The following is a 15199-nucleotide window of genomic DNA, read 5'->3' on the forward strand; positions in this document are numbered from 1 at the left end:
GTGTGTGGTGGGATGGAGCAGTGACCTGTGTGTATGTGGTGGGATGGAGCAGTGACCTGTGTGTATGTGGTGGGATGGAGCAGTGACCTGTGTATATGTGTGTGTGTGGTGGGATGGATCAGTGACCTGTATGTGTGTGTGGTGGGATGGAGCAGTGACCTGTGTGTGTGTGGTGGGATGGAGCAGTGACCTGTGTGTATGTGGTGGGATGGAGCAGTGACCTGTGTGTGTGTGGTGGGATGGAGCAGTGACGTGTGTGTGTGTGTGTGTGTGTGTGTGGTGGGATGGAGCAGTGACCTGTGTGTATGTGGTGGGATGGTGCAGTGACGTGTGTGTGTGTGTGTGTGTTTGTGTGGTGGGATGGAGCAGTGACCTGTGTGTATGTGGTGGGATGGAGCAGTGACCTGTGTGTGTGTGTGTGTGTGTGTGGTGGGATGGAGCAGTGACCTGTGTGTATGTGGTGGGATGGAGCAGTGACCTGTGTGTATGTGGTGGGATGGAGCAGTGACCTGTGTGTGTGTGGTGGGATGGAGCAGTGACCTGTGTGTGCGTGGTGGGATGGAGCAGTGACCTGTGTGTGAGTGGTGGGATGGAGCAGTGACCTGTGTGTGTGTGGTGGGATGGAGCAGTGACCTGTGTGTATGTGGTGGGATGGAGCAGTGACCTGTGTGTATGTGGTGGGATGGAGCAGTGACATGTGTGTATGTGGTGGGATGGAGCAGTGACCTGTGTGTGTGTGTGGTGGGATGGAGCAGTGACCTGTGTGTGTGTGGTGGGATGGAGCAGTGATCTGTGTGTATGTGGTGGGATGGAGCAGTGACCTGTGTGTGTGTGTGTGTGTGTGGTGGGAAAGGAGCAGTGACCTGTGTGTGCATGGTGGGATGGAGCAGTGACCTGTGTGTGTGGTGGGATGGAGCAGTGACCTGTGTGTATGTGGTGGGATGGAGCAGTGACGTGTGTGTGTGTGTGTGTGTGTTTGTGTGGTGGGATGGAGCAGTGACCTGTGTGTATGTGGTGGGATGGAGCAGTGACCTGTGTGTGTGTGTGGTGGGATGGAGCAGTGACCTGTGTGTATGTGGTGGGATGGAGCAGTGACCTGTGTGTATGTGGTGGGATGGAGCAGTGACCTGTGTGTGTGTGGTGGGATGGAGCAGTCACCTGTGTGTGTGTGTGTGTGTGTGTGGTGCAATGGAGCAGTGACCTGTGTGTGTGTGGTGTGATGGAGCAGCGGCCAGTGTGTGTGTGTGGTGGGATGGAGCAGTGACCTGTGTTTGTGTGGTGGGATGGAGCTGTGACCTGGGTGTATGTGGTGGGATGGAGCAGTGACCTGTGTGTATGTGGTGGGATGGAGCAGTGACCTGTGTGTATGTGGTGGGATGGAGCAGTGACCTGTGTGTATGTGGTGGGATGGAGCAGTGACCTGTGTGTGTGTGGTGGGATGGAGCAGTGACCTGTGTGTATATGGTGGGATGGAGCAGTGACCTGTGTGTATGTGTGTATGTGATGGGATGGAGCAGTGACGTGTGTGTATGTGGTGGGATGGAGCAGTGCCCTGTGTGTATGTGGTGGGATGGAGCAGTGACCTGTGTGTGTGTGGTGGTATGGAGCAGTGACCTGTGTGTATGTGGTGGGATGGAGCAGTGACCTGTGTGTGTGTGTGTGTGTGTGTGTGTGTGTGTGTGGTGGGATGGAGCAGTGACCTGTGTGTATGTGGTGGGTTGGAGCAGTGACCTGTGTGTATGTGGTGGGATGGAGCAGTGACCTGTGTGTATGTGGTGGGATGGAGCAGTGACCTTTGTGTATGTGGTGGGATGGAGCAGTGACCTGTGTATATGTGTGTGTGTGTGGTGGGATGGAGCAGTGACCTGTGTGTGTGTGTGTGGTGGGATGGAGCAGTGACCTGTGTGTGTGTGTGTGTGTGTGGTGGGATGGAGCAGTGACCTGTGTGTATGCAGTGGGATGGAGCAGTGACCTGTGTGTGTGTGTGTTTGGAGGGATGGAGCAGTGACCTGTGTGTATGTGGTGGGATGGAGCAGTGACCTGTGTGTATGTGTGTGTGTGGTGGGATGGAGCAGTGACCTGTGTGTATGTGTGTGTGTGGTGGGATGGAGCAGTGACCTGTGTATATGTGTGTGTGTGGTGGGATGGAGCAGTGACCTGTGTGTGTGTGGTGGAATGCAGCAGTGACCTGTGTGTATGTGGTGGGATGGAGCAGTGACCTGTGTGTGTGTGGTGGGATGGAGCAGTGACCTGTGTGTATGTGGTGGGATGGAGCAGTGACCTGTGTGTATGTGGTGGGATGGAGCAGTGACCTGTGTGTGTGTGTGTGTGTGGTGGGAAAGGAGCAGTGACCTGTGTGTGTGTGGTGGGATGGAGCAGTGACCTGTGTGTATGTGGTGGGATGGAGCAGTGACCTGTGTGTGTGTGTGTGTGTGTGTGGTGGGATGGAGCAGTGACCTGTGTGTATGTGGTGGGATGGAGCAGTGACCTGTGTGTGTGTGTGGTGGAATGCAGCAGTGACCTGTGTGTATGTGGTGGGATGGAGCAGTGACCTGTGTGTGTGTGGTGGGATGGAGCAGTGACCTGTGTGTATGTGGTGGGATGGAGCAGTGACCTGTGTGTATGTGGTGGGATGGAGCAGTGACCTGTGTGTGTGTGTGTGGTGGGATGGAGCAGTGACCTGTGTGTGTGTGTGTGGTGGGATGGAGCAGTGACCTGTGTGTGTGTGGTGGGATGGAGCAGTGACCTGTGTGTGTGTGGTGGGATGGAGCAGTGACCTGTGTGTGTGTGGTGGGATGGAGCAGTGACCTGTGTGTGTGTGGTGGGATGGAGCAGTGACCTGTGTGTATGTGGTGGGATGGAGCAGTGACCTGTGTGTATATAGTGGGATGGAGCAGTGACCTGTGTGTGTTTGGTGGGATGGAGCAGTGACCTGTGTGTGTGTGGTGGGATGGAGCAGTGACCTGTGTTTGTGTGGTGGGATGGAGCTGTGACCTGGGTGTATGTGGTGGGATGGAGCAGTGACCTGTGTGTATGTGGTGGGATGGAGCAGTGACCTGTGTGTATGTGGTGGGATGGAGCAGTGACCTGTGTGTATGTGGTGGGATGGAGCAGTGACCTGTGTGTGTGTGGTGGGATGGAGCAGTGACCTGTGTGTATATGGTGGGATGGAGCAGTGACCTGTGTGTATGTGTGTATGTGATGGGATGGAGCAGTGACGTGTGTGTATGTGGTGGGATGGAGCAGTGCCCTGTGTGTATGTGGTGGGATGGAGCAGTGACCTGTGTGTGTGTGGTGGTATGGAGCAGTGACCTGTGTGTATGTGGTGGGATGGAGCAGTGACCTGTGTGTGTGTGTGTGTGTGTGTGTGTGTGTGGTGGGATGGAGCAGTGACCTGTGTGTATGTGGTGGGTTGGAGCAGTGACCTGTGTGTATGTGGTGGGATGGAGCAGTGACCTGTGTGTATGTGGTGGGATGGAGCAGTGACCTTTGTGTATGTGGTGGGATGGAGCAGTGACCTGTGTATATGTGTGTGTGTGGTGGGATGGAGCAGTGACCTGTGTGTGTGTGTGTGGTGGGATGGAGCAGTGACCTGTGTGTGTGTGTGTGTGTGTGGTGGGATGGAGCAGTGACCTGTGTGTATGCAGTGGGATGGAGCAGTGACCTGTGTGTGTGTGTGTGTTTGGTGGGATGGAGCAGTGACCTGTGTGTATGTGGTGGGATGGAGCAGTGACCTGTGTGTATGTGTGTGTGTGGTGGGATGGAGCAGTGACCTGTGTGTATGTGTGTGTGTGGTGGGATGGAGCAGTGACCTGTGTGTGTGTGGTGGAATGCAGCAGTGACCTGTGTGTATGTGGTGGGATGGAGCAGTGACCTGTGTGTGTGTGGTGGGATGGAGCAGTGACCTGTGTGTATGTGGTGGGATGGAGCAGTGACCTGTGTGTATGTGGTGGGATGGAGCAGTGTCCTGTGTGTGTGTGTGTGTGTGTGTGTGGTGGGATGGAGCAGTGACCTGTGTGTGTGTGGTGGGATGGAGCAGTGACCTGTGTGTGTGTGGTGGGATGGAGCAGTGACCTGTGTGTGTGTGGTGGGATGGAGCAGTGACCTGTGTGTGTGTGGTGGGATGGAGCAGTGACCTGTGTGTATGTGGTGGGATGGAGCAGTGACCTGTGTGTATATAGTGGGATGGAGCAGTGACCTGTGTGTGTTTGGTGGGATGGAGCAGTGACCTGTGTGTATGTGGTGGGATGGAGCAGTGACCTGTGTGTATGTGGTGGGATGGAGCAGTGACCTGTGTGTGTGTATGTGGTGGGATGGAGTAGTGACCTGTGTGTGTGTGGTGGAATGGAGCAGTGACCTGTGTGTATGTGGTGGGATGGAGCAGTGACCTGTGTGTGTGTATGTGGTGGGATGGAGCAGTGACCTGTGTGTATGTGGTGGGATGGAGCAGTGACCTGTGTGTGTGTGTGGTGGGATGGAGCAGTTACCTGTGTGTATGTGGTGGGATGGAGCAGTGCCCTGTGTGTGTGTGGTGGGATGGAGCAGTGACCTGTGTGTATGTGGTGGGATGGAGCAGTGACCTGTGTGTATGTGGTGGGATGGAGTAGTCACCTGTGTGTATGTGTGTATGTAGTGGGATGGAGCAGTGACCTGTGTGTGTGGTGGGATGGAGCATTGACCTGTGTGTGTGTGGTGGGATGGAGCAGTGACCTGTGTGTGTGTGGTGGGATGGAGCAGTGACCTGTGTGTCTGTGGTGGGATGGAGCAGTGACCTGTGTGTATGTGGTGGGATGCAGCAGTGACCTGTGTGTGTGTGTGGTGGGATGGAGCAGTGACCTGTGTGTGTGTGGTGGGATGGAGCAGTGACCTGTGTGTGTGTGGTGGGATGGAGCAGTGACCTGTGTGTGTGTGGTGGGATGGAGCAGTGACCTGTGTGTGTGTGGTGGCATGGAGCAGTGACCTGTGTGTGTGTGGTGCAATGGAGCAGTGACCTGTGTGTGTGTGGTGGGATGGAGCAGTTACCTGTGTGTATGTGGTGGGATGGAGCAGTGACCTGTGTGTATGTGGTGGGATGGAGCAGTGACCTGTGTGTATGTGGTGGGATGGAGCAGTGACCTGTGTGTATGTGGTGGGATGGAGCAGTGACCTGTGTGTATGTGGTGGGATGGAGCAGCCAGTGACCTGTGTGTATGTGGTGGGATGGAGCAGCAACCTGTGTGTGTGTGGTGGGATGGAGCAGTGACCTGTGTGTATGTGGTGGGATGGAGCAGTGACCTGTGTGTATGTGGTGGGATGGAGCAGCCAGTGACCTGTGTGTATGTGGTGGGATGGAGCAGCAACCTGTGTGTGTGTGGTGGGATGGAGCAGTGACCTGTGTGTATGTGGTGGGATGGAGCAGCGGCCTATGTGTGTGTCCACTTGTTTATAGAATAATTTTTTACATGTATGTTTGGTGCTCAAAGTGTGTCACACTGAGGCCAAAGGTTATTATTTTGGGGAAATTATTTCTACCCCGTGCTCTATAGTCTTCCAGTTATTAATGCATGAGAAGGACACTATGGGGTAATAATACGTGAGAAGGACACTATGGGGTAATAATACATGAGAAGGACATTATGGGGTAATAATACGTGTGAAGGACATTATGGGGTAATAATACGTGAGAAGGACATTATGTGTAATAATACGTGAGAAGAACATTATGGGGTAATAATACGCGAGAAGAACATTATGGGGTAATAATACGCGAGAAGGACATTATGGGGTAATAATACGTGAGAAGGATATTACGGGGTAATAATATATGAGAAGGACATTATGGGGTAATAATACGTGAGAAGGACATTATGGGGTAATAATATGTGAGAAGGACATTATGGGGTAATAATACCTGAGAAGGACATTATGGGGTAATAATACGTGAGAAGGATATTATGGGTAATAATACGTGAGAAGGACATTATGGGGTAATAATACGTGAGAAGGACATTATGGGGTAATAATACGTGAGAAGGATATTATGGGTAATAATACGTGAGATGGACATTATGGGGTAATAATACGTGAGAAGGATATTATGGGGTAATAATACATGAGAAGGACATTATGGGGTAATAAACGTGAGAAAGACATTATGGGGTAATAATACGTGAGAAGGACATTATGGGGTAATAATACGTGAGAAGGACTCTATGGGGTAATAATACATGAGAAGGATATTATGGGGTAATAATACGTGTGAAGGACATTATGGGGTAATAATACATGAGAAGGACATTATGGGGTAATAATAAGTGAGAAAGACATTATGGGGTAATAATACGTGAGAAGGACATTATGGGGTAATAATACGTGAGAAGGACTCTATGGGGTAATAATACATGAGAAGGATATTATGGGGTAATAATACGTGAGAAGGACATTATGGGGTAATAATACGTGAGAAGGATATTATGGGTAATAATACGTGAGATGGACATTATGGGGTAATAATACGTGAGGAGGATATTATGGGGTAATAATACGTGAGGAGGACATTATGGGGTAATACTACATGAGAAGGATATTATGGGGTAATAATACGTGAGGAGGACATTATGGGGTAATAATACGTGAGAAGGACATTATGGGGTAATAATACGTGAGAAGGACATTATGGGGTAATAATACGTGAGGAGGATATTATGGGGTAATAATACGTGAGATGGACATTATGGTGTAATAATACATGAGAAGGATATTATGGGGTAATAATACATGAGAAGGATATTATGGGGTAATAATACGTGAGAAGGACACTATGGGGTAATAATACATGAGAAGGACACTATGGGGTAATAATACGTGAGAAGGACACTATGGGGTAATAATACGTGAGGAGGACACTATGGGTAATAATACGTGAGAAGGACATTATGGGGTAATAATACGTGAGGAGGACATTATGGGGTAATACATGAGGAGGACATTATGGGGTAATAATACGTGAGAAGGACATTATGGGGTAATAATACATGAGAAGGATATTATGGGGTAATAATATGATACGTGGCTCATCGTCTGATACGTGGCTGTAACTCTCCCTGGGATACTGTCTTACTCCTATGTGGACTGGTAGCCAGGGCCGGTGCAAGGTTTCCGGGCAACCTAGGCAACATTTCACCAACCGCCCCTGCTCCCGCCAATTTATAATATGCCACGCATCAGTCTCCCCAGCTAAATAACATGCCACACAGCAGTGTCCCAAATACAAAATTTACTATATAGAATATTACACACAACAGAGCATCAAATTCATAATGTACCTCATAACACATAGTCATTATATGCCACTCAGCCATGAATGATGTCATCATGTTTTTGTGTGGACTCAGCGGCGCCCTCCAGTGGCCGGGGCCCTTAGGCATCTGCCTAATGATAGACCCGTCCATGCTTGTCGCTGCCTGGATGGGATGTGACGTCTCCCTTTCTCTTCCAGATCTCAGAATCCCCCTCATGTGGAAGGACAGTGAATACTTCAAGAACAAAGGAGGTGAGAATACCGGACAGGGGATAGCGCACACAGCCCTCTCCAAATTCACATTCCTGGCCCCTTATATTGGATATTTTTGACCAAGCAATATGGAGGCTGATTATGACTCGCACGCACTGCCGGATGCATTGGAGCAAGTTTTATTCTGCGCTTGCGTCTATGTCGCAATGTGCGTTCATCTAGATAGAGTGCGCACAGGGTCGGATTGAGCCGCACGGCGCACAGTCCAAGGAAATGTTTTGAAAATGTATGAGGCGCTCCTGCGCGGTGACAGGGAGGTGGCTTAGCGCACGGATGGAAATGGTCCATCTTATTGGCGTGCTATGGGAGTGTCGCGCATAGTGGCTGAGTACATAGGGGCTGATTGGACGGAATTGCAGAGCTGCACACAACATTCTGTCCTACTAAAATGTAAATACTGCAGGAGGCATCTGAAGAGACGCCTCCTGTCAGAATCTGCGATCCCAGCACTGTGACCGAGGCACCGATGGTGTGTGGCACCGGCCAGCTGACTAAGCCTCAGCTAATGGAGGCTGCGTCCATGGCTGTCCCTGTACCAGCACCGCAAACACCTCTGCCTCACAGTCAGGCATTAGAGTGCGCAGCCGTACACCAGGGAGGGGTTTTGTCCCCTCTCTCCTCACCCGTATCTCCAACTGTCTCTCTGCTATCTCCTCCCCTGACCTCTCCCCCTCTCTCCTCACCCGTATCTCCAACTATCTCTCTGCTATCTCTTCCCCTGACCTCTCCCCTCTCTCCTCACCAATATCTCCAACTATCTCTCTGCTATCTCCTCCAATGACCTCTCCCCCTCTATCCTCACCCGTATCTCCAACTGTCTCTCTGCTTACTCCTCCCCTGACCTCTCCCCCTCTCTCCTCACCCGTATCTCCAACTATCTCTCTGCTATCTCCTCCCCCTCTCTCCTCACCCGTATCTCCAACTATCTCTCTGCTATCTCCTCCCCTGACCTCTCCCCTCTCTCCTCACCCGTATCTCCAACTGTCTCTCTGCTATCTCCTCCCCTGACCTCTCCCTCTCTCCTCACCCATATCTCCAACTGTCTCTCTATTATCTCCTTCCCTGACCTCTCCCTCTCTCCTCATCCATCTCTCCAACTGTCTCTCTGCTATCTCCTCCCCTGACCGCTCCCCCTCTCTCCTCAACCGTATCTCCAACTATCTCTCTGTTATCTCCTTCCCTGACCTCTCCCTCTCTCCTCATCCATATCTCCAACTGTCTCTCTGCTATCTCCTCCCCTGACCGCTCCCCCTCTCTCCTCACCCGTATCTCCAACTGTCTCTCTGCTATCTTCTCCCCTGACCTCTCCCCCTCTCTACTCAACCGTATCTCCAACTGTCTCTCTGCTATCTCCTTCCCTGACCTCTCCCCTCTCCCGTATCTCCAACTATCTCTCTGTTATCTCCTCCCCTGACCGCTCCCCCTCTCTCCTCACCTGTATCTCCAACTGTCTCTCTGCTATCTCTTCCCCTGACCTCTGCCCCTCTTTCCTCACCCGTATCTCCAACTGTCTCTCTGCTATCTCTTCCCCTGACCTCTGCCCCTCTTTCCTCACCCGTATCTCCAACTGTCTCTCTGCTATCTCCTCCCCTGATCGCTCCCCCTCTCTCCTCACTCGTTTCTCCTCCACTGACCGCTCCCGCTCTCTCCTCACCCGTATCTCCAACTATCTCTCTGCTATCTCCTCCCCTGACCTCTCCCCCTCTCTACAAAACCGTATCTAAAACTATCTCTCTGCTATCTCCTCCCCTGACTGCTCCCCCTCTCTCCTCACCCGTATCTCCAACTGTCTCTCTGCTATCTCCTCCCCTGATCTCTCCCCCTCTCTACTCAACCGTATCTCCAACTGTCTCTCTGCTCTCTCCTCCCCTGACCTCTCCCCCTCTCCTCACCTGTATCTCCAACTGTCTCTCTGCTATCTCTTCCCCTGACCTCTGCCCCTCTTTCCTCACCCGTATCTCCAACTACCTCTCTGCTATCTCCTCCCCTGACCTCTCCCCTCTCTCCTCATCCGTCTCTTCAACTGTCTCTCTGCTATCTCCTCCCCTGACCTCTTCCCCTCTCCCGTATCTCCAACTATCTCTCTGCTATCTCCTCCCCTGACTGCTCCCCTCTCTCCTCACCCGTATCTCCAACTGTCTCTCTGCTATCTCCTCCCCTGACCGCTCCCCCTCTCTCCTCACCCGTATCTCCAACTGTCTCTCTGCTATCTCCTCCCCTGACCGCTCCCCCTCTCTCCTCACCCGTATCTCCAACTGTCTCTCTGCTATCTCCTCCCCTGACCTCTCCCCCTCTCTACTCAACCGTATCTCCAACTGTCTCTCTGCTATCTCCTTCCCTGACCTCTCCCCTCTCTCCAACTATCTCTCTGCTATCTCCTCCCCTGACCGCTCCCCCTCTCTCCACACTCGTATCTCCTCCCCTGACCACTCCCCCTCTCTCCTCACCCATATCTCCAACTGTCTCTCTGCTATCTCCTCCCCGGACCTCTCCCCCTCTCTACTAAACCGTATCTCCAACTATTTCTCTGCTATCTCCTCCCCTAACTGCTCCCCCTCTCTCCTCACCTGTATCTCCAACTATCTCTCTGCTATCTCCTCCCCTGACCTCACCCCTCTCTCCTCACCCGTATCTCCAATTGTCTCTCTGCTATCTCTTCCCCTGACCTCTCCCCCTCTCTACTCATCCGTCTCTTCAACTGTCTCTCTGCTATCTCCTCCCCTGACCTCTTCCCCTCTCCCGTATCTCCAACTATCTCTCTGCTATCTCCTCCCCTGACCTCTCCCCTCTCTCCTCATCCGTCTCTCCAACTGTCTCTCTACTATCTCCTCCCCTGACCTCTTCCACTCTCCCGTATCTCCAACTATCTCTCTGCTATCTCCTCCCCTGACTGATCCCCTCTCTCCTCACCCGTATCTCCAACTGTCTCTCTGCTATCTCCTCCCCTGACCGCTCCCCCTCTCTCCTCACCCGTATCTCCAACTGTCTCTCTGCTATCTCCTCCCCTGACCGCTCCCCCTCTCTCCTCACCCGTATCTCCAACTGTCTCTCTGCTATCTCCTCCCCTGACCTCTCCCCCTCTCTACTCAACCGTATCTCCAACTGTCTCTCTGCTATCTCCTTCCCTGACCTCTCCCCTCTCTCCAACTATCTCTCTGCTATCTCCTCCCCTGACCGCTCCCCCCCTCTCTCCACACTCGTATCTCCTCCCCTGACCACTCCCCCTCTCTCCTCACCCGTATCTCCAACTGTCTCTCTGCTATCTCCTCCCCTGACCTCTCCCCCTCTCTACTAAACCGTATCTCCAACTATTTCTCTGCTATCTCCTCCCCTGACTGCTCCCCCTCTCTCCTCACCTGTATCTCCAGCTATCTCTCTGCTATCTCCTCCCCTGACCTCACCCCTCTCTCCTCACCCGTATCTCCAACTGTCTCTCTGCTATCTCTTCCCCTGACCTCTCCCCCTCTCTACTCATCCGTCTCTCCAACTGTCTCTCTGCTATCTCCTCCCCTGACCTCTCCCCCTCTCTACTCATCCGTATCTCCAACTATCTCTCTGTTATCTCCTTCCCTGACCTCTCCCTCTCTCCTCACCCATATCTCCAACTGTCTCTCTATTATCTCCTTCCCTGACCTCTCCCTCTCTCCTCATCCATCTCTCCAACTGTCTCTCTGCTATCTCCTCCCCTGACCGCTCCCCCTCTTTCCTCACCCGTATCTCCAACTATCTCTCTGTTATCTCCTTCCCTGACCTCTCCCTCTCTCCTCACCCATATCTCCAACTGTCTCTCTGCTATCTCCTCCCCAGACCGCTCCCCCTCTCTCCTCACCCGTATCTCCAACTGTCTCTCTGCTATCTTCTCCCCTGACCTCTCCCCCTCTCTACTCAACCGTATCTCCAACTGTCTCTCTGCTATCTCCTTCCCTGACCTCTCCCCCTCTCTCCTCACCCGTATCTCCAACTGTCTCTCTGCTATCTCCTCCCCTGATCTCTCCCCCTCTCTTCACCTGTATCTCCAACTGTCTCTCTGCTATCTCCTCCCCTGACCTCTCCCCCTCTCTACTCAACCGTATCTCCAACTATCTCTCTGCTATCTCCTTCCCTGACCTCTCCCCTCTCTCCAACTATCTCTCTGCTATCTCCTCCCCTGACCGCTCCCCCTCTCTCCTCACTCGTATCTCCTCCCCTGACCACTCCCCCTCTCTCCTCACCCGTATCTCCAACTGTCTCTCTGCTATCTCTTCCCCTGACCTCTCCCCCTCTCTACTAAACCGTATCTCCAACTATCTCTCTGCTATCTCCTCCCCTGACTGCTCCCCCTCTCTCCTCACCTGTATCTCCAACTATCTCTCTGCTATCTCCTCTCCCCCTCTCTCCTCACCCATATCTCCAACTATCTCTCTGCTTACTCCTCCTGTGAGTTCTCCCCCTCTCCTCACCTGTATCTCCAACTGTCTCTCTGCTTACTCCTCCCCTGACCTCTCCCTCTCTCTCCTCACCCATATCTCCAACTGTCTCTCTGCTATCTCCTCCCCTGACCTCTCCCCCTCTCTCCTCACCCATATCTCCAACTATCTCTCTGCTATCTCTTCCCCTGACCGCTCCCCCTCTTCCCTCACCCGTATCTCCAACTGTCTCTCTGCTATCTCCTCCCCTGACCTCTGCCCCTCTCTCCTCACCCGTATCTCCAACTGTCTCTCTGCTATCTCTTCCTCTGATCTCTCCCCCTCTCTCCTAACCCATATCTCCAACTATCTCTCTGCTTACTCCTCCCCTGACCTCTCCCCCTCTCTCCTCACCCATATCTCCAACTATCTCTCTGCTATCTCTTCCCCTGACCGCTCCACCTCTTCCCTCACCCGTATCTCCAACTATCTCTCTGCTATCTCCTCCCCTGACCTCTCCCCCTCTCTCCTCACCTGTATCTCCAACTATCTCTCTGCTATCTCCTCCCCTGACCTCTCACCTCAACCGTATCTCCAACTATCTCTCTGCTATCTCTTCCCCTGACCTCTTCCTCTCTCCTCACCCATATCTCCAACTATCTCTCTGCTATCTCCTTCCCTGACCTCTCCCCTCTCTCATCACCCATATCTCCAACTATCTCTCTGCTATCTCCTCCCCTGACCTCTCATCCTCTCTCCTCACCCGTATCTCCAACTGCCTCTCTGCTGTCTCTTCCCCTGATCTCTCCCCCTCTCTCCTCACCCGTATCTCCAACTGTCTCTCTGCTATCTCCTCCCCTGATCTCTCTTCCTCTCTTCCTATCTCCTCCCCTGATCTCTCCCCGTCTCTCCTCACCCGTATCTTCAACTGTCTCTCTGCTATCTCTTCCCTGACCTCTCCCCCACTCTCCTCACCCGTATCTCCAACTGTCTCTCTCCTATCTCCTCCCCTGACCTCTCCCCCCTCTCCTCACCCGTATCTCCAACTGTCTCTCTGATATCTCCTCCCCTGACCTCTCTCCCCCTCTCTCCTCACCCGTATCTCCAACTATCTCTATGCTATCTCCTCTCCTGACCCCTCTCTCCTCACCCGTATCTCCAACTGTCTCTCTGCTATCTCCTCCCCTGACCTCTCCCCCTCTCTCCTCACCCATATCTCCAACTGTCTCTCTGCTATCTCCTCCCCTGACCTCTCCCCAACTGTCTCTCTGCTATCTTGTCCCCTGACCTCTCCCCCTCTCTCCTCACCCGTATCTCCAACTGTCTCTCTGCTATCTCCTCCCCTGATCTCTCCCCCTCTCTCCTCACCCGTATCTCCAACTGTCTCTCTGATATCTCCTTCCCTGACCTCTCTCCCCCTCTCTCCTCACCCGTATCTCCAACTATCTCTCTGCTATCTCCTTCCCTGACCTCTCACCCTCTCTCCTAACCCATATCTCCAACTATCTCTCTGCTTACTCCTCCCCTGACCTCTCCCCCTCTCTCCTCACCCATATCTCCAACTATCTCTCTGCTATCTCTTCCCCTGACCGCTCCACCTCTTCCCTCACCCGTATCTCCAACTATCTCTCTGCTATCTCCTCCCCTGACCTCTCCCCCTCTCTCCTCACCTGTATCTCCAACTATCTCTCTGCTATCTCCTCCCCTGACCTCTCACCTCACCCGTATCTCCAACTATCTCTCTGCTATCTCTTCCCCTGACCTCTTCCTCTCTCCTCACCCATATCTCCAACTATCTCTCTGCTATCTCCTTCCCTGACCTCTCCCCTCTCTCATCACCCATATCTCCAACTATCTCTCTGCTATCTCCTCCCCTGACCTCTCATCCTCTCTCCTCACCCGTATCTCCAACTGCCTCTCTGCTGTCTCTTCCCCTGATCTCTCCCCCTCTCTCCTCACCCGTATCTCCAACTGTCTCTCTGCTATCTCCTCCCCTGATCTCTCTTCCTCTCTTCCTATCTCCTCCCCTGATCTCTCCCCGTCTCTCCTCACCCGTATCTTCAACTGTCGCTCTGCTATCTCTTCCCTGACCTCTCCCCCACTCTCCTCACCCGTATCTCCAACTGTCTCTCTCCTATCTCCTCCCCTGACCTCTCCCCCCTCTCCTCACCCGTATCTCCAACTGTCTCTCTGATATCTCCTCCCCTGACCTCTCTCCCCCTCTCTCCTCACCCGTATCTCCAACTATCTCTATGCTATCTCCTCTCCTGACCCCTCTCTCCTCACCCGTATCTCCAACTGTCTCTCTGCTATCTCCTCCCCTGACCTCTCCCCCTCTCTCCTCACCCATATCTCCAACTGTCTCTCTGCTATCTCCTCCCCTGACCTCTCCCCAACTGTCTCTCTGCTATCTTGTCCCCTGACCTCTCCCCCTCTCTCCTCACCCGTATCTCCAACTGTCTCTCTGCTATCTCCTCCCTGATCTCTCCCCCTCTCTCCTCACCCGTATCTCCAACTGTCTCTCTGATATCTCCTTCCCTGACCTCTCTCCCCCTCTCTCCTCACCCGTATCTCCAACTGTCTCTCTGCTATCTCCTCCCCTGACCTCTCCCCCTCTCTCCTCACCCATATCTCCAACTGTCTCTCTGATATCTCCTCCCCTGACCTCTCTCCCCCTCTCTCCTCACCCGTATCTCCAACTCTCTCTCTATTATCTCCTCACCCGTATCTCCAACTATCTCTCTGCTATCTCCTCCCCTGACCTCTCCCCCTCTCTCCTCACCCGTATCTCCATCAGTCTCTCTGATATCTCCTCCCCTGACCTCTCTCCCCCTCTCTCCTCACCCATATCTCCAACTGTCTCTCTGCTATCTCCTCCCCTGACCTCTCCCCCTCTCTCCTCACCCATATCTCCAACTGTCTCTCTGCTATCTCCTCCCGTGAGTACTCCCCCTCTCTCCTCACCCATATCTCCAACTATCTCTCTGCTATGTCCTCCCCTGACCTCTCCCCCTCTCTCCTCACCCGTATCTCCAACTGTCTCTCTGCTATCTCCTCCCCTGATCTCTCCCTCTCTCTCCTCACCCGTATCTCCAACTATCTCTCTGCTATCTCCTCCCCTCACCTCTCCCCCTCTCTCCTCACCCGTATCTCCAACTTTCTCTCTGCTATCTCCTCCCCTGACCTCTCCCCCTCTCTCCTCACCCGTATCTCCAACTATCTCTCTGCTATCTCCTCCCCTGACCTCTCCCCCTCTCTCCTC

At 53.0% G+C, this 15199-nt stretch overlaps 1 protein-coding gene across 8 annotated transcripts in view; it reads left to right on the forward strand.

Annotated features, from left to right (window-relative positions):
- Nucleotides 1–15199, forward strand: part of RTKN (rhotekin) — a 153487-nt gene that overhangs the window by 93459 nt on the left and 44829 nt on the right. For all 8 annotated transcript variants that reach the window (XM_088454466.1, XM_088454463.1, XM_088454468.1 and 5 more), the window contains exon 4: nt 7478–7531. In XM_088454466.1, the coding sequence (XP_088310592.1) occupies nt 7478–7531 (54 nt within the window). The remainder of the gene's footprint in view (nt 1–7477; nt 7532–15199) is intronic.

This window comes from Taudactylus pleione, unplaced genomic scaffold (genome assembly GCF_031769625.1).
Source record: "Taudactylus pleione unplaced genomic scaffold, aTauple2 ptg000618l, whole genome shotgun sequence".
NCBI lineage: Eukaryota > Metazoa > Chordata > Amphibia > Anura > Myobatrachidae > Taudactylus > Taudactylus pleione.